Below are 27,821 nucleotides of genomic sequence, written 5' to 3'. Positions count from 1 at the left end.
TTTACTGCAGATTTGGTCGGATGAAAATATTCAAAAACAGTCGACAAGACGCACAAAAACTCCGAGGTCTATGGAAAGATTTGTAAACAAAGCCACACACGCGATCAATGCGTGTGACGTGTTACGGCGTGATGGCGTATGGACAGCAAGAAGCATTGGCCGAGGCCCTGGTAGTGTGAGTACAAACGGGGCTGGGGCGTGGGGGGGAGAGGGAGGGGGGGCAAGTACCCTAAAGTCCGGGTCTCGGTCCGGGAGGATAGTGTGAGCGCGCCCCTAATCTCTCCACCTAGTCCTGGGTCTTCCCCGAGGCCTTCTCCCAGCTGGACGAGCCTGGAACACCTCCCTAGGGAGGCGCCCAGGGGGCATCCTTACTAGATGATCCTGAACCACCTCATAAATATTCTCCTGCACTGTCGATGAAATGAGTTTACATGCATGCACACAAATACTTATCCCCAAAGCAATTTCAGTCAAAAGCAACTGGACTTGGTTATTTGTCTAGGAAGACGTTTCACCTCTCATCCAAGAGGCTTCATCAGCCCCTTTACACATCTGACCAGGCTGGGACTGGTGACTGATTCCTGTTTACCGTAACGACAAGCAACGTACAAAAGACGACATCTTCTCAAACAAAACTATAAAGATTGATCAGGTAGGTGACGTGATGTTGAACATTCATGAAAAACTAAGCAGGCATTCACGGGGACAGCTAATGTTACGTATCACTACGGCAACCGCCCTCCTTAAACAATGCTGCGCTGTTGTGGTATAACAGTTCCAGTTTGCAGTGGACACATTGCACCTTTTTGGCGTCATTTTTAAGTGTGAAATGATTCTCTGCCTTTTCTGGATGTAGTGTTGTGCATCTGCAAAAACGGTCCGTGGGGAACAATGATCCATCGAAGCAGACATTTTGCCTTGATAAATCTTTGTAAGCGAGTAAAGCGAGTTCTGTAGTAACTATTTCAGCCCTAGATGACAAATACGTTATTCTTTAAAACAACAGGGAACACAGCACTGTGGCGTTGTAGAAACACGAGGCTCGGAACAACTTGGACCCTGAAATCTTATTTGAAAGCCGGGTGTTACAATAGACGGTATAAAAAATGGCCCGTTCTCTCAACTTGATCCAATCATATTCGCAACTGGGAGCAAGTCTTGTCAGACTGTGACTCCTCATTTCCTCTTACCAAAAAAGGGCACTGATGGGGGGAGGGAGATACGTCTGTCTGGCCAACGTTTAGAGTATTAGCCACATTAGCTCACATTAGCTCCACCGCCCGGGAGCTAGGCTAACAGACCACGTTACTAAATAAACGGGAGTGGGAGTCCCGGTTCTCTAGCAGAGATTACACCGGCTTTGTGAGTCAAGTGCATGCAGCGTTTATGAGCTATGATTTAAACTGATATTCAACACAGTACCACGCTCAGAGCCTGTAAAACAACGACCATCACGACCCGAATCCTCCCGCTGCTCCAGATTAGCATTTAGTGTCTGTGTCACAGATAGCAGGTTGTACTGCAAGTCATGGTGCACGTGCGGCTATTTAATTAGCATAACAAAGTTAACGTTAATACAGTGTTTTCCTAAACCATCTTTTTGTTCAGTCGATCGAAGAGCAAACCTTGTTGTCACTTAAAGTAACACCACCACACGAATGACTGCAGTCCAGGTCAAGACGACGGAGTTAGCGTGCTAATCCTGACAACTAGCCTCCGAGGTGACCTCCAATAAAGTAAAAACTAGCCTGTTACAAAAATATTCACCAAGTGTTGTCATGGAGATATGACTTAAACATACAGACAAGAATGTTTTTTTGTAAACAAGTCCTAATTAGGTTTAATGATGCTGTGAAAATCGGCCTGTTTAACATGGGGGTCAATGAGAAACTGCTCTATTGTGCAAACTACTCCTACTGGACACTCGGAGAACTGCAGTTTTTGGCACGTCCGGATTGGATCAACCAGGAAGTCGCTGTGGTGGGGGCCTGGGTGTCACGCCACATCTTAACAGCCGGAAACTGTCAACTTTAGTCCCCCTCATTCCTTCTTTCTTTTCCAACATTATTTCTTCCCATCATCCTCTCTCGTGTTCTTTTTTCTGTCTTTTATGTCCTCCCCTTTTCCTTTATCTATCTCTCATATCTCAGCCAACACCCAGGCAAACAATGTGAGTGTTGCCCTGTGTGTATATAATGTGTTTGTTGGGTAGTTTTGTATTTTGTGTGTGTGTGTGTGTGTGTGTCTGTGTGTCTGTGAGTGTGTGTGTGTGTGTGTGTGTGTGTGTGTGTGTGTGTGTGTGTGTGTGTGTGTGTGTGTGTGTGTGTGTGTGTGTGTGTGTGTGTGTGTGTGTGTGTGTGTGTGTCTGTCCACGCCTACGTTCACCTGAAGCTGCCTATTTTCCTGTCAGCAGTGAGACTTCTCTAAAATCAACTGCTCACACACACACAGACACACACACACACACACACACACACACACACACACACACACACACACACACGTGCACAAACACACACACACTATCAGGAACTATAAAGTATATCATTGATGTGACTAAGCCTTGATGACATCACATCACGGCCTGTAGTTGCAGGGTGTGTCTTTGTATGCGTGTGTAATGTAATTGTGCACAGTTGTGATTGGGAAAAGCCTGTATTTATTGTCTACACACACACACACACACACACACATACATATATACATACACAGACAGCTAATTATATATAGACAGGACTGAATGTAAAACACAGTAATGCCGTCATAACCACTGTTTACTATGGTGTGTGTGTGTGTGTGTGTGTGTGTGTCCATGTAGAAATTAAACCTGGCTGTAACTCGGTGTTGAAAGCTATTTGCTATTACACACACACACACATTTTCACTTAATACACTCTGAAGGAAGGAGGGCAGGTCGACGGTTGTTTTCGTTTGAAGTCAAGTTAACGAGGAGAATAAATTCAATTTAATTCTCATCAACTCCTCGTGAATTATATCAGGAGGAGTAAGAAGAGGATGAATAGAAAGAGAGAATGGAGAAAATGGGAGAGAAGGAAGAAGAAGAGGAGGATGGAGAAACATATAGTGTAGAAAACGTGAGAGTCAGAAAGAGTGAGAGTGAAGGAACGCGCTGAGCACGTCGGGATGGAGGGGTGAAGAAGGTCGATGGCTCATAATGTCACTCCTGATATCGCTGAGACAGAAATCAATAAGTCGTCTGTCTCTCTCCGGCAGAATTTAAAGGTCCTGTGAAGCTTCACTGATTCATCTGCGCCCACAGTTACAACTGCACACGAATAACTAAACAGGGATTATTACTGTCTTTATTATATACCATGGCACATGACATATAACTTTAACGCACACACCAAAAAAGGTACCGCATTGATGCCGTAATTAGGGGTGCGATTATTTTAAGACCATGTGGAGGTACGAGGAAGTTACCGCTTTTACTGTTGGAGTCTGAGTAACATGACGTCACATTAGCCTCCAAATTAAGCTATGGTGCAAAAGCAGTAAATAGCAGTTGGTCTGCGATCTGCAGGGATGCAATCGGCCCCCTTACATTTTAAATCCAAAGTATGGTAAACATTAAATATACAGGGAAGTATGAAAACACTTTGAGTTTCACAAATTACCATGAAAAGCAGAGCTACACCTGGCTAAACATGGACATAGTCTCGCATTGCAGTTCACACTGCAGTTACAAGTGACTTGAATCGGATTTTTTCGCTCATATATTCACGTGACCCAAATCTGATTTGCTCTTGACAGTGTGATCAGCACAAGACGCATTGAATCTGACATTTTCAAATCAGTATTAGGCCACTTTTAAATGTGCTACTGCATCGGATACGTATCAGATTTCTGAACAGCAAGGTTGTAATTAATGCGACTTTGACGTCATTCTGACCCGCACTGTTTTTGTAAATGAATGACAAATACAGTTGATTGATGAATAAAAAGTGTGCCACAGACGGGAACCAGGGAGAGAATCAAAACAAACATGGAGGACAGAAGTGAAGCAGGCAGCCAGTGGAGGGAGAGGGAAGTTTTAGACCTCATAGACTATATACACTAACGTTATACCGGTTGCTGTTGCCGTGTTTGCTTCTGTAAACACTGTTGTGACATGATGTCATCAATGAACAACAGCGCATGCAAGTCACTTCAGGAGTGTGAGCTGTTAACACAGCAATCTGTAGACAGGCCACACTTAAAGACGTAAAAATTGGATTTGAGCAATAAATCGTAATTGTGCATTAAGACCCGAAGTGTGACCGTAGCCATATTGTGGTGACGGTGGTGACAACACAGGCAATGCGAGACTATGCCTGTGATACCTCAGTGCCCAGCGAGAGGATTGTGTCTGTCTTTAATTCTCTGTTCTAAATAAATGAAAAGAAACGTCACATCATTACGCATTTGTTAGTTTTTTTTCCCTCTGTGCCGAACTTGCACCGAACTGCGACTCCTAAATCGACCCGGTAGTGGACCGAGCGTGACTTGTGTGTACTGAGTGATTCAGAGTGTGAGCTCTTCACAGGCCTGTTATGATGCCCCGAGGAGATATTTATCTGAACAGCAACTCTCTACTTAATTAGACATGATTTCTGAGTGTGTGAGTGTGTGTGTGTGTGTGTGTGTGTGTGTGTGTGTGTGTGTGTGTGTGTGTGTGTGTGTGTGTGTGTGTGTGTGTGTGTGTGTGTGTGTGTGTGTCTGTCTGTGTGTGGCAGATGGAAGGAGTGCCCCCGTTGGTTGGGTGCCATGTTGGTAAAATACCAGGATGTGAGGACGCCACAACTCTGAATCTCTCTCTCACACACACACACACGCACGCACGCACGCCATTAACATCCCTGTTCCCTGTTATCTGACAGCAGAGCTGACTCATGCGTACTGCGCACTGTTCTCAGTCACCACAGGAAGTCTGCAAGTTCCATCACGTTACATCCAAGAACAAAATGAGAACTGCCTCATGTTCCTCAAACTGTTCCTCTCACGCAGATCGAACCTCTTAGGACTCCCAGCAGCAAGGTGACCTTCACGTCCCTCCAGCCTTAAATCAGGACATAGACTAAAAACTCAGAAAGCTTTCAGCCTGAAAATGCGGCGTCACGTAAAGTAGTCATCTGCAGATCCACTCTTGCTTAATATTCCTGTATTTCTGAAAGCTGCGTCATCATCTGTGGCTATCATTTCCACTCTGGACAAACACATTTGTTCTCAAATTGCACTTTCACATGCATAAGTTGCATAAGTTGCAAAATAAAAATACTGTTCAGAACTTCATCATCATGGCTTGATAATTCACTGACTTTTTTAGCTATAATTTCAGCAACTTCTGAAACATTTTCTCCCTCTGACAGCGCCCTCCGTCTCTCATATGATCATATGTTGTACCCGACAGTGTGAACGTGACCTACTGGAGGTTTAACACGCACAGTAGGATTTAAGTTACGCCAACAACACATCAAGCAGCAGCAAAATGGTGTATGTCACATTATTTAAATTTTTCTGCAGCCGGAGTTGTGTTCAGGACTCTGTTACTGATTGGCTGCAAGTATTATCTGGCCGCACTTAAAATACTGAGTATTTTCCTCATTTTATTAAGAACTTCAGAGCGAAATATGGAATAATTAGCTATGCTTGTTATCCTGCTGTTAAGACGTGACGTAACACCCTTTAAATGTATGATTTCTGGGTCCAAACGCTGCAGCGCTGTGTTCCCCGTTGTTTGACCAGATCTGAGTCTTAAAAAAATAACGTAATTCTCTTTCTTATCGATGAAAAGGATGATTAACTAACGAAAGAAGTGATCGTAACGGTTCACATATTCAGCTTTTGTTGTCGGTTTTGTTTCAACGGAGCGTTTGGACCCGGAAATCGTATTTTGAAAGAGTGTTTCGCCAGACTGAATAGCCAGATCAGCAATTAGAAGACGCAATTGTGTATAACAATATCTCAAAATATGATTTAATTTGGATCTCCAGGCCCTAGTTACTTGCACTGATGCCCAAAACAATTGTGAAAAGCCAGAATTAGCTTTATAATGGTGAAGTCTCGGTCGTACTCCACGCAGTACAAGCGCTGGAGCAACGACTCCACAAACACCAGAGCCTTCGTGGCTATTTTGGACAAAAAGATGCGTTCAGGGTCAGCTGGAAAAGTAGAGGCTGCTAAAGATGAACATCTGAGAGCAGTGAAACACAGACAGACAGACAGGCAGCAAAGGGCAGCTTGCTTAACAAACATCAAAGAGCACACAGCTGGTAAAATCCACCCCCATCCAGCCCTGTTACCCTCTCAGATGGCCCACTTCCAGTTTTAACCTCTGCTCATTCATTACCCAATCAACATCACCAGCGCTTACATCCCGTCGCTCTAAATCCAGACGATAATAACCTAGATTTTATACGTAGGATCTAAACCTTACACGTTCATTTATAGGACTCTTTATTCTTTACATCTCACCTAGTTTTTATGGCATTTTAAAGCTTTCCAGCACCGTATAACTCCCCCAGTACTAACATAACATGAAGTTATGACTAAAAAAAGGAGGAAATGTAAGCGTTTTTAATATTAGAGGAAGTGTAAATGTAAAGTGAAGCAATACAGGAAAAATCTCCATAAAGATATATGGAGTCTTTATTTTATTTTTTGTTTGTAGACTGTTTAAAACAGTGTTTGCGTTCATTTGTTCCCATTATTTTGTTTTGTTTTGTGCAAAATTGTTGCTTTTTTTAAGCAGACAGATAAAAAAACAGACACTTATGGCAGTGCACTGAATTCTTATTTTGTATGGAAATGTATAAAAATAAGACGGGGTAGGACCAGAAATGGTATTTTAACATCTTCTTATCCCCTTTCGAACATGAACTACATTATGTAAGTTGAGTGTTTTTTGTTTGTTTTTAATGCTTATGTGTTTTATTTTTGTGTTATTATTATTTTAACATATTCAGTAATTGGCTGAATAGCAATGTAATAAAAAATGCACATCTATAAAGATAGATAAATATATAATAAAGGTATATCACCTTAAAGTATATGTTAGGGATCGACTGATGTGGATTTTTTAGGTGCAATGCCGATACCGATACCGATATTGAGCCGATACAACTTTTGCTCCTTTGTTACGAGTCTCAGTTTTCTTTAAAAAAGGAACATTTATTGAACTTTAAAAAGGCGTAACAAGCAACACCGAGTTGCTTGCGGACGCCTGTCTGTAAATAATGTCGCGGAAAAATATCGGCTAACGCAGCAGCCGATGCCGATACACGTGAAAAATGCAAATATCAACCAGACAATGTATCGGTCTATCACTAATATGAGTTAAACTGGAAATATAACTAAAAATAATATAATATTATGAAAAAAACACTAGAAAAAAGTCATTTATGTAAGAAATAAAGCTTCTGCAGACAGATAAAACAGCTTTTAACCCAAAATCAAAACATACAATGATAGAAACACTGACGTGAATTGGAGGGGATAAAAAATGTTAATATAATTTTAAATATAATGATGTTTTTTTTACCTTCATGTCGTTCATGATGAGCTGGAAGAGCCCTCCCAGGGCGCTGCATTCCTTCTCTATACCCGCATCCATTTTTCCACAGGGTCGGGGAAAAAACCCTCCTCGGCTCCCTAAACTTTTACCTCCCGAAGTAAAAAAAACTTCCAAACAAGTGTTATTTTTATTAATATTATTTAATGGAAAATTAGGCTGAGGGGGGATTTACACCACCCCAAAGGCAGAATCTACCTTAATATAAAAAATAAAAAATAAACTGCTAAAAACAGGAGTGGAAAAAAAAAACATTCAGGAGTAAAAACAGCTCGAGACAGACGTTGGTTAGCCGTTAGAAAACCGTTAAATAGACGTTAGGCTTTAAATCAGCCGATGCTAACGGCCGGCCAACTTGATAAACGTCCGAAAAAACACCACATCATGCCTGAATCATTTAGCCCCGGCTGCGGGTTGAAGTCCCGGGTAAAGAAGGGGAAACACACACACACACACACAGCTAAGTCGGGCTAGCTTACGTTAGCTGTTAACTCCGCTATCAACCTGTGACTGTGTTTCCAAAAGCACGCAGACCGAAATCAATCAGTTCGCCTAAATAAACCGGCGTGTCCCGTTTATCTGATGTCCGGCTCGGATTTCAAACCTCCGCGTCGCTCGGTTCCTGAAGTGTATCCGAGTGATTCACGTTGTTTTCTTGTGAGTTTTTAGACGACAGAGCCAGCCGTTTTTCCCTCTGGTTACTCCAGTGGGAAGTCCTAACCTAAAGTGAATGAGTGTGTCCTCCCGAACGCCGCAGCAAGTTAGCCGTAGCGATGCTAGCACACATCCGGCCAGGAGTTTCACAATAAAAGCCGTTAATCAATACAGCTAGAACAGGGGTCTGCAACCCACGGCTCTAGGGCCTCATGCGGCTCTTCAGCCCCTTTTTCAGCGGCCCCCTGTAGCTTTGGCAAAAAATTATATAAACAATGTGAAAATAACGTGGGTTTTTTTTGCACAGTGGACGAGGGAAAACATTTGATCTTGGAGTTCAAGGTGATATTGAAGAAATATTAGGTGAAAATGTGCGTCTCATCCTTGGTCTAGGGCCCAGCGCCTTTCCCTGCAGGGGGCTAATGTTGACTTGGTGACTAATCCCCTCCAAAACATTAGCGAGGAAAATCGTGTTTCGTGGACGTATTGATCTGATGTCACATGATGGTGGCTTACCTGTTAGCTTGATATGTGGAGAGGAATTAGCAAACAACCACAGTTTTAGGACAGGTAACAAAGCCAGGTAACAGTAACTACATATAAACCTTTATAAGCTGTGACATCAAATATGTTTTGCGGCTCCAGACACATTTTATCTGGTGTCAGAGGGGGCAACATGGCTCTTTTGATAGTAAAGGTTGCAGACCCCTGAGCTAGAAGAAGAAGAAGAAGAAGAAGAAGAAGAAGAAGAAGAAGAAGAAGAAGAAGAAATCCCTTATTTGTCCCGCAATGGGGAAATTCAATTTTCACTCTATTATTTTTCATTGTACACACACACAAGCCCGAAATACACACACATGCACAGACAGGACCTATATACATGCAATTAATGGAGAGATGTTAGAGCGATGGGGCTGCCAGTGACCAGCGCCCCGAGCAGTTGGGGGTTCGGTGCCTTGCTCAACAGCACCTCAGCAGTGCCCAGGAGATGAACTGGCACCTCTCCAGCCACCAGTCCACGCTCCATTCATGGTCCACACAGGGACTCAAACAAGCAACCCTCCAGTTCCCAGCCCAGTCACCAATGGACTGAGCTACTGCCGCCCCAAGGATCCTTCCTGCAGTGGTCGAAGAAGAACTCTCAGATATTTACTTAAAGCATAATTTGCGATGTAAAATCATCCCAGTTTTTTACGAATGATTCAGTCATTAAATAAGCCATTGACACAATTTTTACCATGTATGAACGATTAATGGAGAAATAAGTCAGAAGTAAGTCAGTAAGAAATGCTGCTACACTTTAACACTGTTATCACTTATCGCTCCTTCTCACTTATTTAGTTTGTACTTATTTTATTTCAACATGCTGCTGAACTGCACGCTGCGTATTGTTGTATATTGTATAAACCTACGTTTAACCACGATGTCTGTTGCACTCTGTCACACTTAGTTAATGTTTGATTTATTTGATGTTAGCTTTACTTTGATTTGATTTATGTTTATGCTTATTGTTACTCTGATCCTTTCCCACCTTTGTATTGAAACTGTTGCACAATCATTTTCCTCGGGATAAATGAAGCTTCTTGAATCTTGAATCTTGAATCTTGAAGTCCCGGAGTTGCTACAACACTGGCAGTGTTTGCTAATACTGATTAGCTCAGGGCAGCACGGAGAAGGCAATAAAACGTCTTTTTTAACCACTAATACTAACTAACAGCAAACCTCTGCAGCAGCATGAGAAGAGTCCCTGCACACAAAACAAAGCACCAACAACGTAGTTAGTGAACCCAGAGTTTATAAAGAGTGTTTTAAAGACTTACCTACTGGCCCCTGTACCAGCTCCTCTCATAGTAAAGTCCATTCAAGTGGATTACCAAAGTCAATCCCAAAGGAAGGAGCCCATTGGTGCTTTGTTTTCTGTGTAGGGACTCTTCTCATGCTGCTGCAGAGGTTTGCTGTTATTTTAAACAGGCATTAATGGTTAAAAAAAAGACGAAAAAGACCCTGGGCTTATTTTACACCAGAATTAAGCTTTCAATAAATAAAGGTAGCAATGCATCAGTGTAGAAATCCTCTGTAACAAGAGAAAGTCCTGATTGCTTTTGGATTTAGATTTGTTTTACTTTGATGTTGTTTTTAAATTTCTATATATACACTTATATATATTTGAGTTTATTGTTTACTATATATAGTATATACTTTCTGTATCTATTTATATAAGAGTTTATTAGTTATCCTATACTGTATTTTTATACCTCCCTTGTGTTTTTGTAAGCTGCTGGAAACTCAATTTCCTTGCAAGTGGATCTTATTAAGTGACACGATGTCTCGATTAAAGAAAAGTAATAAGTCTTTGAACTTAGTGTTTATTTAATAATCTATATTCACATTTCACATCTGCAATGATAACAGAAATAACCAAACACATATTTTGTCTCTAAATTGATAATTATTGTGTTTTTGCCATTGAATGCAGAAAAAAAACAAAAAACAACATACATAATTTATTTCAGGTTCAGTTTACCTTTTTATATTTGACCTATTAAGTAAAACAAACGTCTGACAATAAAAATATTTCTCTTTTGTTTTCTGTCTCATAAGATAAGATATTCCTTTATTAGTCCCATAGAGGGGAAATGTCTTATTCACAGACGCAAAGTGGAAAGCACACATGATAGAAGAAGCATCAATAAGAAACAATAAATTATAGAATTAAAAGTATATAGAAAAATACATACTATGTTTTATGTGCAGATGTAGGAAAAATAAAGTCGTATCTACTGAAATACTGAAATAATGAATTATGGAAATGCCTGGTAAAGCTGGTACACTATTTAAAAAACCTCATTTGACGCCTTTACTTTAAAAGCTTCAACGTTTCCGGTCGGCGCTGAGTTCGCTTCGCTTGACGCAGCTTCGCGTCTGTGGACGAAAGCGGTTTGTTGTGTGGAAGACGCGGCGGCGCGGCGGCGCGGCGGGCGGAGTTAGGTGAAAGATTTCTCCCCAACAGCAGAATACAGTTAAAACTTTAGTGTTTGGCCTATTTTACTTTAACAACAACATATATACAAACACAGAAACAACAAAACAGAAGCTGAATAAAAGTTTAACTGCCATATTAAACTATTAAAACATGAAACCATGGAATAAAAACACAGTATAGAATATATTTCTTATTTGCGACAATTAAGTTTTCCATTTCCATATCGATGTTTTGACAATAAATTAGATTAAATGGAGTAAATCCAGAAGGTAAAAATAGCAGTAGCAATAAGTTATAACAGTATCTGGTAGATGTATGATTATATATGTACAAACTAAGAATATACAAAGCATAATAATCCAAAAGGAAAACATGATATTAATTTGTTTGTTTTGACTGAAATTGCTTTGAGAATTTGTTTAAAATAAAAATTAAAAAGGGAGGGAGAAGTTAAAATATGAAGATAGCAATACTACTACTAATAATAATAATAATAATAATAAAAAGAAGAAGATGAATAACAATAATAATAATAATAATAATGTTTTATATATATATATATATATATATATATATATATATATAAATATATATGACTGTCTTCCACTCTGTCACGCAGACTGCTCATATCCAGCTCATATATTTACTTTATTATGTAGCAACCAGCTGATAATAAACACACAGTTACAGTGTATTTAGCTGATTTACCCGGAAACCAGCTGAGTCACAGCAGCGCCAGCAGCCTTCCTACCAGCCTGATTACCATGGCAACCAGCATGCCAAAGTGGTGTGTATGTGTGTGTGTGTGTGTGTGTGTGTGTGTGTGTGTGTGTGTGTGTGTGTGTGTGTGTGTGTGTGTGTGTGTGTGTGTGTGTGTGTGTGTGTGTGTGTGCGCGTGTTTTGCTGAATCACAGGACCACCATTAAACACCAGGCTGGTTTCCATGGAGACCAAAGCATCAGCATCCACATATAACAATAATAAAAATGTAATACAATAATTAATCTGAATTGTTCTATTTTTAAAACTGGGACCTGGAATTTTTTATGAGCTGCCATCAGGAGGGTTTTTATGAGTTTGTATTTGGACAACTTCAGTTTATGATATTTTATATTTTATTATTTTATCAGTGATAGTGCATTTAATTAAGTACTGTACTTAAAAGCAAATTTGAGTATTCCTCTTTTCTGCTACTTTATACTTATACTCCGCTACATTTCGGAGGGAAATATTGTTTTTTTTTTACTGCACGACATTACACATCCTTAGTTACTAGTTTCTTTTTAATTAAAATATATGGTGCAATTTTATACTATTTTGTAACACTGAACGCTGGAGGAAGTCTTTTCTTCTGGTGGCCATCAAACTGTATAATTCATCTACAGGTCAGTTAAGGAACAGTGGAGACACTGTATCCTGAGCAAATGTCACTTTATATCACTTTATATCATCACTGCATCACTTTATATCACTTTATATCACTTTATATCATCACTGCATCACTTTATATCATCACTGCATCACTTTATATCACTTTATATCATCACTGCATCACTTTATATCACTTTATATCATCACTGCATCACTTTATATCATCACTGCATCACTTTATATCACTTTATATCATCACTGCATCACTTTATATCACTTTATATCATCACTGCATCACTTTATATCACTTTATATCATCACTGCATCACTTTATATCATCACTGCATCACTTTATATCATCACTGCATCACTTTATATCATCACTGCATCACTTTACATCACTTTATATCATCATTGCATCACTTTATATCATCACTGCATCACTTTATATCATCACTGCATCACTTTATATCACTTTATATCATCACTGCATCACTTTATATCACTTTATATCATCACTACATCACTTTATATCATCACTGCATCACTTTATATCACTTTATATCATCACTGCATCACTTTATATCATCACTGCATCACTTTATATCATCACTGCATCACTTTATATCATCACTGCATCACTTTATATCATCACTGCATCACTTTACATCACTTTATATCATCACTGCATCACTTTATATCACACTGCATCACTTTATATCACTTTATATCATCACTACATCACTTTATATCACTTTAGATCATCACTGCATCACTTTATATCATCACTGCATCACTTTATATCACTTTATATCATCTCTGCATCACTTTATATCATCACTGCACCACTTTATATCATCACTGCATCACTTTATATCACTTTATATCATCACTGCATCACTTTATATCACTTTATATCATCACTGCATCACTTTATATCACTTTATATCATCACTGCATCACTTTATATCATCACTGCATCACTTTATATCACTTTATATCATCACTGCATCACTTTATATCACTTTATATCATCACTGCATCACTTTATATCACCTTATATCATCACTGCATCACTTTATATCATCACTGCATCACTTTATATCACTTTATATCACTTTATTTCATAACTACATCACTTTATATCATCACTGCATCACTTTATATCACTTTATATCATCACTACATCACTTTATATCATCACTGCATCACTTTAGATCATCACTGCATCACTTTATATCACTTTATATCATCACTGCATCACTTTATATCACTTTAGATCATCACTGCATCACTTTATATCACTTTATATCATCACTACATCACTTTATATCATCACTGCATCACTTTATATCATCACTGCATCACTTTATATCACTTTATATCATGACTGCATCACTTTATATCATCACTGCATCACTTTATATCACTTTATATCATCACTGCATCACTTTATATCATCACTGCATCACTTTATATCATCACTGCATCACTTTATATCATCACTGCATCACTTTATATCACTTTATATCATCACTGCATCACTTTATATCACTTTATATCATCACTGCATCACTTTATATCACTTTATATCATCACTGCATCACTTTATATCACTTTATGTCATCACTACATCACTTTATATCATCACTGCATCACTTTAGATCATCACTGCATCACTTTATATCACTTTATATCATCACTGCATCACTTTATATCACTTTATATCATCACTGCATCACTTTATATCATCACTGCATCACTTTATATCACTTTATATCATCACTGCATCACTTTATATCATCACTGCATCACTTTATATCATCACTGCATCACTTTATATCACTTTATATCATCACTACATCACTTTATATCATCACAGCATCACTTTATATCATCACTGCATCACTTTATATCATCACTGCATCACTTTATATCATCACTGCATCACTTTATATCACTTTATATCATCACTGCATCACTTTATATCATCACTGCATCACTTTATATCATCACTGCATCACTTTATATCACTTTATATCATCACTGCATCACTTTATATCATCACTGCATCACTTTATATCATCACTGCATCACTTTATATCACTTTATATCACTTTATATCATCACTTTATATCACTTTATATCATCACTGCATCACTTTATATCACTTTATATCATCACTGCATCACTTTATATCACTTTATATCATCACTGCATCACTTTATATCATCACTGCATCACTTTATATCATCACTGCATCACTTTATATCACTTTATATCATCACTGCATCACTTTATATCATCACTGCATCACTTTATATCATCACTACATCACTTTATATCACTTTATATCATCACTGCATCAGTTTATATCACTTTATATCATCACTGCATCACTTTATATCATCACTGCATCACTTTATATCATCACTACATCACTTTATATCACTTTATATCATCACTGCATCACTTTATATCATCACTGCATCACTTTATATCACTTTATATCATCACTGCATCACTTTATATCACTTTATATCATCACTGCATCACTTTATATCACTTTATATCATCACTGCATCACTTTATATCACTTTATGTCATCACTACATCACTTTATATCATCACTGCATCACTTTAGATCATCACTGCATCACTTTATATCACTTTATATCATCACTGCATCACTTTATATCACTTTATATCATCACTGCATCACTTTATATCATCACTGCATCACTTTATATCACTTTATATCATCACTGCATCACTTTATATCATCACTGCATCACTTTATATCATCACTGCATCACTTTATATCACTTTATATCATCACTACATCACTTTATATCATCACAGCATCACTTTATATCATCACTGCATCACTTTATATCATCACTGCATCACTTTATATCATCACTGCATCACTTTATATCACTTTATATCATCACTGCATCACTTTATATCATCACTGCATCACTTTATATCATCACTGCATCACTTTATATCACTTTATATCATCACTGCATCACTTTATATCATCACTGCATCACTTTATATCATCACTGCATCACTTTATATCACTTTATATCACTTTATATCATCACTTTATATCACTTTATATCATCACTGCATCACTTTATATCACTTTATATCATCACTGCATCACTTTATATCATCACTGCATCACTTTATATCACTTTATATCATCACTGCATCAGTTTATATCACTTTATATCATCACTGCATCACTTTATATCATCACTGCATCACTTTATATCATCACTGCATCACTTTATATCATCACTACATCACTTTATATCACTTTATATCATCACTGCATCACTTTATATCACTTTATATCATCACTGCATCACTTTATATCATCACTGCATCACTTTATATCACTTTATATCATCACTGCATCACTTTATATCATCACTGCATCACTTTATATCACTTTATATCATCACTGCATCACTTTATATCACTTTATATCATCACTGCATCACTTTATATCATCATTGCATCACTTTATATCATCACTACATCACTTTATATCACTTTATATCATCATTGCATCACTTTATATCATCACTGCATCACTTTATATCATCACTGCATCACTTTACATCATCACTGCATCACTTTACATCATCACTGCATCACTTTATATCATCACTGCATCACTTTATATCACTTTATATCATCACTGCATCACTTTATATCACTTTATATCATCACTGCATCACTTTATATCATCACTGCATCACTTTATATCATCACTGCATCACTTTATATCACTTTATATCATCACTGCATCACTTTATATCACTTTATATCATCACTGCATCACTTTATATCATCACTGCATCACTTTATATCATCACTACATCACTTTATATCACTTTATATCATCATTGCATCACTTTATATCATCACTACATCACTTTATATCACTTTATATCATCATTGCATCACTTTATATCATCACTGCCTCACTTTATATCATCACTGCATCACTTTACATCATCACTGCATCACTTTACATCATCACTGCATCACTTTATATCATCACTGCATCACTTTATATCACTTTATATCATCACTGCATCACTTTATATCATCACTGCATCACTTTATATCACTTTATATCATCACTGCATCACTTTATATCATCACTGCATCACTTTATATCATCACTGCATCACTTTATATCACTTTATATCATCACTGCATCACTTTATATCATCACTGCATCACTTTATATCATCACTGCATCACTTTATATCACTTTATATCACTTTATATCATCACTTTATATCACTTTATATCATCACTGCATCACTTTATATCACTTTATATCATCACTGCATCACTTTATATCATCACTGCATCACTTTATATCATCACTACATCACTTTATATCACTTTATATCATCACTGCATCAGTTTATATCACTTTATATCATCACTGCATCACTTTATATCATCACTGCATCACTTTATATCATCACTGCATCACTTTATATCATCACTGCATCACTTTATATCACTTTATATCATCACTGCATCACTTTATATCACTTTATATCATCACTGCATCACTTTATATCATCACTGCATCACTTTATATCACTTTATATCATCACTGCATCACTTTATATCATCACTGCATCACTTTATATCACTTTATATCATCACTGCATCACTTTATATCACTTTATATCATCACTGCATCACTTTATATCATCACTGCATCACTTTATATCATCACTACATCACTTTATATCACTTTATATCATCATTGCATCACTTTATATCATCACTACATCACTTTATATCACTTTATATCATCATTGCATCACTTTATATCATCACTGCATCACTTTATATCATCACTGCATCACTTTACATCATCACTGCATCACTTTACATCATCACTGCATCACTTTATATCATCACTGCATCACTTTATATCACTTTATATCATCACTGCATCACTTTATATCACTTTATATCATCACTGCATCACTTTATATCATCACTGCATCACTTTATATCATCACTGCATCACTTTATATCACTTTATATCATCACTGCATCACTTTATATCACTTTATATCATCACTGCATCACTTTATATCATCACTGCATCACTTTATATCATCACTACATCACTTTATATCACTTTATATCATCATTGCATCACTTTATATCATCACTACATCACTTTATATCACTTTATATCATCATTGCATCACTTTATATCATCACTGCCTCACTTTATATCATCACTGCATCACTTTACATCATCACTGCATCACTTTACATCATCACTGCATCACTTTATATCATCACTGCATCACTTTATATCACTTTATATCATCACTGCATCACTTTATATCATCACTGCATCACTTTATATCATCACTGCATCACTTTAGATCACTTTATATCATCACTGCATCACTTTATATCATCACTGCATCACTTTATATCACTTTATATCATCACTGCATCACTTTATATCATCACTGCATCACTTTATATCATCACTGCATCACTTTAGATCACTTTATATCATCACTGCATCACTTTATATCATCACTGCATCACTTTATATCACTTTATATCACTTTATATCATCACTGCATCACTTTATATCACTTTATATCATCACTGCATCACTTTATATCATCACTGCATCACTTTATATCACTTTATATCACTTTATATCATCACTGCATCACTTTATATCATCATCGCATCACTTTATATCATCACTGCATCACTTTATATCATCACTGCATCACTTTATATCATCACTGCATCACTTTATATCATCACTGCATCACTTTATATCACTTTATATCATCACTGCATCACTTTATATCATCACTGCATCACTTTATATCATCACTGCATCACTTTATATCACTTTATATCATCACTGCATCACTTTATATCATCACTGCATCACTTTATATCACTTTATATCATCACTGCATCACTGTATTGAGTTGTACTGTAACTTAGTTCTGTCAGAAATGCTGCTTCACTTTAACACTGTTATCACTTATTTAGTTTGTACTTGTTTTATTTCATCTGCTGCTAAACTGCACGCTGCGTATTGTTGTATATTGTATGAACCTGCGTTTAACCACAATGTCTGTTGCACTCTGTCACATTTAGTTATTGTTTGATTTTTTTGACGTTAGCTTTATTTTGATTTATGTTTTTATGCTTATCGTCACTCTGATCCTTTCCCATCTTTGTGTTGAAACTGTTGCACAATAATTTCCCTCAGGATAAATAAAACTTCTTGAATCTTGAATAATCTACCCAGGATACAAAGCATCTTAAACTGAGTCCACATAGAGCAACACCAGCACTAAAATGCCCTTTCATGTATTCATTAGTGCATAATAAGTACTTTTTTGTAACATTTCACTGATAATACTTTTAGCAGCATTATGGATTCAGGTTTTTGCATGTGCTGGAAGATTTGACATGTTTTTAAAATAAATGCACCTTTCTCTCTTCATCTTGCACCTTAAAATCCACATAGTATATTTGTAATATAGTGTTTTAAATCTGCGATACTGTACTCTTATTTTATTTTATTGTAGTTTATATTTTGTATTTGATATTTTATCTTATTTTTAGTACTTCTGATTGTTCTGTACCGCTGCTACGATGACCTAATTTCCCCTCAGGGATAAATAAAGTTATCTGTCTATCCCTAAAGAAACACAAAATCCTGCATCCTTTTAGGAGTTGAGTTCTGTATAAGTGCTCAGACGTCCTGTAGGTATTTCTTGTGATTATTGTAATTAATGACTGGACATGTTGGTACCACCTGTCCGTTTACATATAAGATGGTCACGTAAAACAAGTGAGCTCTTTCAGACACAATCAGAGCCACAGAGGAGGAGCTGAGAGCTGAAGACGTCTCATTCCTGCAGAACTACAAGGCTGCAGTGGAAAGAGTCCAGCAGCGCCCCCTGCTGGATGATCCACAGCTGCTCTCAGGAGCTCTGATAGACGAGGCCAAACACCTGGGCAACCTGACCTTCCACATCTGGGACAAGATGAAGCAGAGGATCCAGACACATCACTCTGTTTAGACAAATATCAATTCAATTCAATTCATTTCAATTTATAATGCCAAATCATCATGAGAAATGGCAGAAAAAGCCTCTTAAATATGGAGATTTCCAGCTTTGCTCTGTTTTATATCATAATTATCTGAATATTTGGGGCATGAACAAAACAAGACAACACCTCGGACTTTGATATTTTATAGACCAAATGATTAAACTAGAAAATAATCTGATCTAAACATAGATTATTCAAATGTTTATTACTTTTAAATCACGATAATTCAATTCAATTCAATTTTATTTATAGTGCCAAATCATAACAAAAGTTATCTCAGGACACTTTAGGTATAGACCACACTCCCACATCCACATGTAATTTTATACCTAACTGTATTTTCTCTAAAGGTCAGAGGTCTAATACATTTACTTTTTTGTGATTACAAAATAGGAAAAAAAATCCCGTGATTTTATCTAAATTCCCCAAACAAATGCTCTTAGCATGGCCGTTAATCTACAAACATAACTTCTCCCCTCATAGGTGCTTCATCTGGAAGAATCGGCTTATTAAATGCAAGACTACACCTTTATTTTATAAAGCTTGGTTCAATGATAACAAAATTCTGATATCCCAACTGCTAAATGATAATTAAAAGCAATTCAATTTTATTTATAGTGCCAAATCATAACCAAAGTTATCTCAGGACACTTTACAGAGTAGGTAAAGACCACACTCTATGACTTATTTATGATTTACAGAGACCCAACAATTCCCCCGTAGAGTACGGTGGCGTTGAAAACCTTCACTATAACAGACAGGAACGTCAGACAGACCCAGCTCTGTGGAGGACGCACATCTGTCTGCACCGGAGAGAGGAAGAGAAGGAGAGAGAGAGAGAGAAAAGATGGACAGATGGACAGAGAGAGACAAAGACAGACACAAAGACAGAGACAGACACACTTCCAGTAACTATAATAATATCTATAATAATGTGAATATGACTTATTAATACAGCAGAATAGTAGAAACAAGCACAGCTAAGGTGATAGATTATAACAATGATAATAATTATGGTGGTAATAACAGCTGTGATACAATAAGATATATTACTGATTATGTTTCTATGGCTACAAATTCTATAGTTAATAAAACTGATGATGGAATATATGAGTCATAGTAATAATAATAGCAGCAGGCACCACCACGATCAGCAGAGATTTGCATTACATTTATCCGAAGCGACTTCCATTCACACCCATGCACAGCACAGGGAGCAATTAGGGGTTTCAGTGTCTTGCCCAAGGAAACTTCGTCATGTGGACCAGAGGAGCCGGTGATTGAACAGCTGATCTTTGGTAAGGGGAACACCCACTCTACCCCCTGAGCCACAGCCACCCACTCACGAGACAACGAAGCACAAACAACTCCAGGGAAGAAGTTGAATTAGTAACATGCATTGATGAGACATGAATGATACAGACAGAGAGGAGAGAAGCTCAGTGTATCAGGAGTATCAGGTCCAAACAGGTTAAAATCTGGAGCTCCAGTGTTTAAAAAAAATAGCAAAAAAAAGTGAAGAAGATGCAGCAAGAGGAGGAGCAATGGCAGATAAACAGAATAAACTGGTCTTGCAAAAGCTCCACCTCTCCTGACTAACCCGAGACAAAAACAGGAAATGGTTTATTGTTTAAGGAGAAACAAACACGCGCACACACACACACACACACACACACACGCACACACACACACACCCCAAACTAACAACGGCAGAGGACATGGAAACTGTAACTTCAACCTGCTGCACCTTAACAAGCTAAATGTGAGTTTTGTTTTTATCTTTTAACACAACTAAAAGTAAAAAGTAGCGTTAACTGAGCTTTGTTCAAGGGGAAAGGGAACTCACAACTGATTTTGCGTTTGACTTTGACTTTTGTACTTTTTGCCTGATGTTTCTTTATCTTTGCTCAGAGAGAAAATGGCTTCTATATCAGAGGACGATCTCTCCTGTCCTGTCTGCCAGGATGTCTTTAAAGATCCTGTTGTCCTGTCCTGTAGCCACAGCTTCTGTAAAGACTGTCTGAAGAAATGGTGGAGAGAGAAACAATCAAAGGAGTGTCCATGCTGTAACAGAAGATCATCAAGAACGGATCCTCCTTGTAACCTGGCGTTAAAGAACCTGTGTGAGTCTTTCTTACTGGAGAGAGACCAGAGAGGTTCAGAGGCTCTCTGCAGTCTGCACTCTGAGAAACTCAGACTCTTCTGTCTGGACCATCAGCAGCCGGTGTGTGTCGTCTGCAGAGACTCAAAAAAACACACCGACCACAGATTCAGACCCATCGATGAAGCTGCACAGGATCACAGAGAGGAGCTCCAGAAATCCCTGAAGCCCTTACAGGACAAACTGAAGCTGTTTGAACAAGTTAAAGGCAACTGTGATGAAACAGCAGGACACATTAAGGTCCAGGCCCGACACACAGAGAGGCAGATTAAGGAGCAGTTTAGGAAGCTGCACCAGTTTCTACAAGAGGAAGAGGAGGCCAGGATCTCTGCTCTGAAGGAGGAAGAGGAGCAGAGGAGTCAGGTGATGAAGGAGAAGATTGAGGCTCTGAGCAGAGAGATAGCAGCTTTCTCAGACACAATCAGAGCCACAGAGGAGGAGCTGAGAGCTGAAGACGTCTCATTCCTGCAGAACTACAAGGCTGCAGTGGAAAGAGTCCAGCAGCGCCCCCTGCTGGATGATCCACAGCTGCTCTCAGGAGCTCTGATAGACGAGGCCAAACACCTGGGCAACCTGACCTTCCACATCTGGGACAAGATGAAGCAGATGGTCTCCTACACTCCTGTGATTCTGGATCCAAACACTGCTCATCAAGAACTCCTCCTGTCTGAAGATCTGACCAGTGCGAGGCGTGAAAAGAGGCCAAAGTTTCTTGACAATCCAGAGAGGTTTGATAACTACCCCTCTGTCCTGGGCTCTGAGGGCTTTAACTCTGGGACTCACAGCTGGGATGTTGAGGTTGGAGACAGTACTCACTGGAGAGTTGGTGTGGCAGCAGAGTCTGTCCAGAGGAAGGGAGAGATGAAATCTGGATTATGGAGGATTGGGTTCTATGAAGGTGAATACTCAGTTCGCTCACTACCAGGATTATCCATCATTCTCCCTTTGGAGAAGAAGCTCCAGAGGATCAGAGTTCATCTGGACTGGAACAAAGGAAAACTGTCATTTTTGGATCCTGATACCACCACACACATGCACACCTTCACACACACTTTCACTGAGAGACTGTTTGCGTACTTTCAAACTTCAAATCAGCTACCACTGAAGATATTACCAGTTTAGTGTCTGTAACAGAGGAACAGGTATGAATAGAAATGAACAGTTTGAAGATGATTCTGGCTGCTGTGCCGCTCAGATCACAAGACAAATATTGTCCCAGACTGTTGTCATCTCATCTCATCTTCATCCGCTTATCCGGGGTCAGGTCGCAGGGGCAGCAGCTTTAGCAGGGGACCTCAAACTTCCCTTTCCCGGGCCACATTAACCAGCTCTAACTGGGGGATCCTGAGGTGTTTCCAGGCCAGTGTGGAGATCTAATCTCTCCACCTGGTCCTGGGTCTTCCCTGAGGCCTCCTCCCAGCTGGACGTGTCTGGAACACCTCTCTAGGGAGGCGCCCAGGGTTCATCCTTACTAGATGATCCTGAACCACCTCAACTGGCTCCTTTCAATGCAAAGGAGCAGCGGCTCTACTCCGAGTTCCTCACGGATGCTGAACTTCTCCCCCTCTCTGTAAGGGAGACTCCAGACACCCTCCTCTTCGTCCCTACCCTCACCTGTGGTCATGAAAGCTGGGTCATGACCGAAAGAACGAGGTTGCGGGTACAAGCCGTACAAGACTGTTGTCATGTTGATATTAAAGTGTAATTATGGTGCAAAATCATCCCAAGGGCATGAACTGTAAATGGAGAAATTCGGGAGAGTTGCTAACAGCGGGACGTGGCTAACACTGATTAGCTCGGGCAGTACGGTGAAGGCATTAAAACGTCTTTTATAACCACTAATGCTGCAGTTTGGGATAAAAAAGCACTCACTAACGTTGATTGTGGTGTATTTCCATTATCAGGATGATCGACTTACACTGTTAATTGAATGCAATGTACTAAAGTTTTCCTCTAACTGTAAAATTGATTTGATCCCAATTCCTGATTTAACCTCTGGGGGCTAATATTTCAAACTTTCCAGTGGGCACATTTTCTTTTTCTTAGGATGGTGAAGGCATGCCACGCCCTACTTGTGGGACTGGTTACGGTTAGGGGAAGAATATCAGGTTAAGCCCATCAGAGACAGAGTACAGCGGGTCATGCCTTTGCCATCGTGGAAAAAATATATGTTTCCTTGGTAACCAGCGGATATCCAGGCCGAGACTTCCTCTTCCGAGTGTCAGTGATTGTTTTGTTTGTTGATTGTTACATTCCTCTGCAGAATCTGTTTATAGAGATTAATTTGGCCACAACCCATCAGTTACAGTGTAAATCAAATATAATTTATTTTATTTGACAATCATCTTCTCATTTGATGGAGCCTGTTACAAGAAGAGAAAGTGTGAGTGTGCCTGTTCGGACATAGAAGGACGGACCATGCGCGGACATTTAACAACAACAACAATGGCGGTGAAAGGTTCACGTTGGTGTGATGCGGAGGTGGAGTGTTTACTGCAGATTTGGTCGATGAAAAGATTCAAAAACAGTCGACAAGACGCACAAAAACTCAGAGGTCTTTGGAAAGATTTGTAAACAAAGCCACACACACGCGATCAATGCGTGTGACGTGTTACGGCGTGATGACGTATGGACAGCAAGAAGCATTGGCCGAGGCCCTGGCAGTGTGAGTACAAACAGGCTGGGGCGCGGGGGGAGAGGGAGGGGGGACAAGTACCCTAAAGCCCGGGTCGCGGTGCGGAAGGACAGTGTGAGTGCGCCCTGAAAGTGTTAGTTGCATGAACAATTAACATCACTGTGCATGTATTTATTAACCACAACGGCAATAAATGTAAGTTTAATCATTTAAGAGGCTCTCCGTAAACGCTGTGCATATTTTTTGCGTGGGGGGACCTTATGATTAATGATGGCCTTGTTTGTTTTTCACTTAAAAAACAGTATCCTGAGATAACTTCTGTTATTATTTGACCTAATAAATAAAACTGGATTAAATTCAAAAGGATGTTCACTAAAATTATTTATGTCCTATCTGTGAGGCAATAAAAATATTTGTTTCTTAACCAATCGTAAGGTTCTGTTTCCAGTATGTTTAAGTGCCATTTTAAGAGTTTTAAGTGTATTTTAAATTGCTATTATTTTGGCCAGGATAATCAGGACATTAAATGTTTAAATCATAGCATTTTCATCATTATGCCAACGTACAACTGCATCTTAATTACTCATAATATAAAAGATAAAAAAGATAAAATGGCAACCGTGTTATCAGTTTTAGCAACCAACAGCAGATGCCAGTCTGGCAACCAGCATTGAGCTCTTCCTTATAGTGCATTTTACTTTTCTGTACCAAAATAAATTCACACTTTGTCTACTTTTATGTGTGATTTGTGACACAAACTGTATTACTGCACGACTCCTTCATACTGTTTACTACGTTCTTTAAAGACCGGAGAACAGATTACCTAACTTCTTAGGTTGTGCTTAAAGTTTAATTATTTATTTTCATTATTTACACCAAGGACCCAAACTTTATTTTAATACTAAGCATTTAAATGCCTTTGTATCCACCTGTTTAAGTCTCCCTGAGGAGACACACTTTCTACTTTAATGAATGTAGCTGTGCAGAGGTGATACTAGAGTCTGTTGGGGCCCAAGACAAAAGGTCCTGGGGGGCCCCTCTATCCAGCATTAAACACAATTATGTTCGAAATAACCTGACACAAACAAAAAATTGTGAAATGTATAATGTCCAATAATACATAAATCTGTTCCCATCATGTTGAATTATGGTTTGGGGGGGGCGTCTTGTTAGGCCCATGTTTGAGGCGTGCCAGAGGGGTTAACTTAGTTCAAAGTTAGTTTGGCTAAAAAGTTTTTTTTTAAATCGGTTTTAATCTGACGGAGAAGGGGAAGGAGAAAGAAAATGGTTTTACTGGGAGAAATTCAATAGAAATGTTATTTTCATGGATTGATTATTGAACGGGCCGACCCGGGACAGGCCCAGGGGCCTACAGAGGCACATTCACATCACAACCCTCTCCACAATTTGTATATATGTTATTTGTAATATGTCGCTATGATCCAAGTTTCAACTTTCCCCGCTGTCTCACATTCTATCAGAATAAAATACACTTTATTAATGAGTATATTATTTGTTTATTGGCATTATAATTTAAGCACAATTCGATCAAAAGCTTCAGGCACCAAAGCCATGGTGTCATTATAATCACTCCTGGGCCTGTTTCCCATTTATTGTCCAGTTGATGGCACAGTAGAGCAGATGAAGCACCGTGGAGCTTCGGTCCATGAGTGGTTGGAAAGCTTCAATACTCCATGATGCTTCATCCCGCCCTCACTAGTCAGCCTGGAGACCAAAAAAACAAAGAAACCGAGATAAATATAGATATATCCATGACAGGACAGGTTTTTCTCTCTCTCTATAAATATCTATATCTATCTATATATATCTATGTTTATAAATATATATATTTATGTGTCCTGTTATCGCCATAGACTGTATAAAAAGGTTATCTCCCATTCGTGCAAAGACTAAGGGCGCTCTCACACTGTCCGTCCGCCTCTCCCCCTGCGGCCCAGGCCCGTTTGTACTCACACTGCCTGGGCCTTGGCAAATGCTTCTTACTGTCCATACGTCATCACGCCGTAACACGTCACACTCATTGATGGACGTCATCGCGATGCGTCACTTTGTTTACAAAAGTGTGCGGTCTTTTGGGCACATAATGGAAAGCAGCGCAGAAAACATAGTAAAGTTTTTGGCTTTGTGTTTTTTTGGACTCATTGTGATGCGGCACAAACCTGTTTAGTCGACGTTGCGAGGCAACAACTTGAGTTGAAGGCGCACATAAAATGACGTCAGAACCGCTGTAGGCCTCATGCTCGTACACGTGCGCACGCTCGTGCTCGTACATGTGCAAACGTGTTTTGCAAAAGCCCACCTCTCCCAAACGGGCCGTGGACGGCAAGCGCGCCGCAGCTAGGAGCGGTACGCTTGCACTCACCCTGGTCAAATGAACTAGACTTTAGCCTTGAAACGTGCTTAGGCTCGGTACGGATGGACCCTAAGGGGTCCGGACGGACACAACTGCACTCCAGCGTCAGTTCCGCCTGGTTACAATACAGAAGAAAATAAATTTAATTCTAACATGTTTCTCTTTCTTTTCTTTGTTTTGTGTCACAGATTTGTTTAAACAATTTAACGACCGACGGACCTCGGACATTTATGTCTGTATATAGTTATTCTCATGGATTAATTGCAGAGTTGTCAAGTAATTAACTACAAATGCTTCGTTACGTTCCTTAAGTAGAGATTAGGGGTATCTATACTTTACTGGAGAAATTATTTTTCAGATTACTTTTAACTTCTACTCCTTACATTTTAAATATAGCCTCGTTACTAGGGATGATGGATACCAAAACCTGGTTCTAAACTTTTAAGATTTAAGATTTTGAAATTATAATATCGACAGACTCTGACGTTATCGTTTCTGCTTAGTCCTCCCAGTCTTCCTGAACAGAATCAGACTCAGTCAGAGCCCCGTCCTCGTGCTATTTCTCCAAAACTGATGCAAATAGTGATGCTAAATAGTGCAACAAAGGTTTTGCATGTAAAGGGACACGAGCAGCCTCTCAAAACATCTAAAAGTGCAGAATATTCAGACAGATAAATGCACCGTTTTTGACAGCCGAGCTCACAACTCTCCTGTTTCCCATCCACCTCAAGTATGTTCAGGTATGCTAGCGCTACATTATGCTAGTTTTTATACAGTCGATGGTCCGAGCCATTATAAAAACACAGGAGTAATAATGTGATGCCTATGTTACCACTTTATTTTTCATGTTGTTATGAGTATATATATTTGGCTGTTGATTCATGACATGGTAGCCAGGAACACCAACCA

At 38.7% G+C, this 27,821-nt stretch overlaps 2 protein-coding genes across 4 annotated transcripts in view; one reads left to right on the top strand and one right to left on the bottom strand.

Moving 5' to 3' along the window:
- Positions 1–8,271, bottom strand: part of mtss1 (MTSS I-BAR domain containing 1) — a 73,964-nt gene extending 65,693 nt beyond the window's left edge. For all 3 annotated transcript variants that reach the window (XM_083939275.1, XM_083939276.1, XM_083939277.1), the window contains exon 1: positions 7,541–8,271. In XM_083939275.1, coding sequence (XP_083795401.1) covers positions 7,541–7,612 — 72 coding nt within the window. In that variant the 5' untranslated portion in view covers positions 7,613–8,271. The remainder of the gene's footprint in view (positions 1–7,540) is intronic.
- Positions 8,272–21,381: 13,110 nt separating this feature from the next.
- Positions 21,382–25,028, top strand: LOC310965447 (zinc-binding protein A33-like). The gene is made up of 2 exons (XM_083939052.1): positions 21,382–21,504; positions 21,654–25,028. Exon 2 carries the CDS (start codon positions 21,661–21,663, stop codon positions 23,023–23,025), a length of 1,365 nt encoding a protein of 454 aa, XP_083795178.1. The 5' UTR covers positions 21,382–21,504; positions 21,654–21,660; the 3' UTR covers positions 23,026–25,028.
- The last annotated feature ends 2,793 nt before the right edge of the window (positions 25,029–27,821 follow it).

Source organism: Echiichthys vipera, assembly GCF_963691815.1.
Source record: "Echiichthys vipera genome assembly, chromosome: X".
NCBI classification, from domain to species: Eukaryota; Metazoa; Chordata; class Actinopteri; order Perciformes; family Trachinidae; genus Echiichthys; species Echiichthys vipera.
Note: the sequence above shows the minus strand (reverse complement) of the source record. Positions and strands in the feature narration are given on the sequence as shown.

What these genes read in the sequence shown, in the direction of transcription:
- LOC310965447 (XM_083939052.1), top strand. Translation starts at nt 21,661, where the DNA reads ATGGCTTCTATATCAGAGGACGATCTCTCCTGTCCTGTCTGCCAGGAT.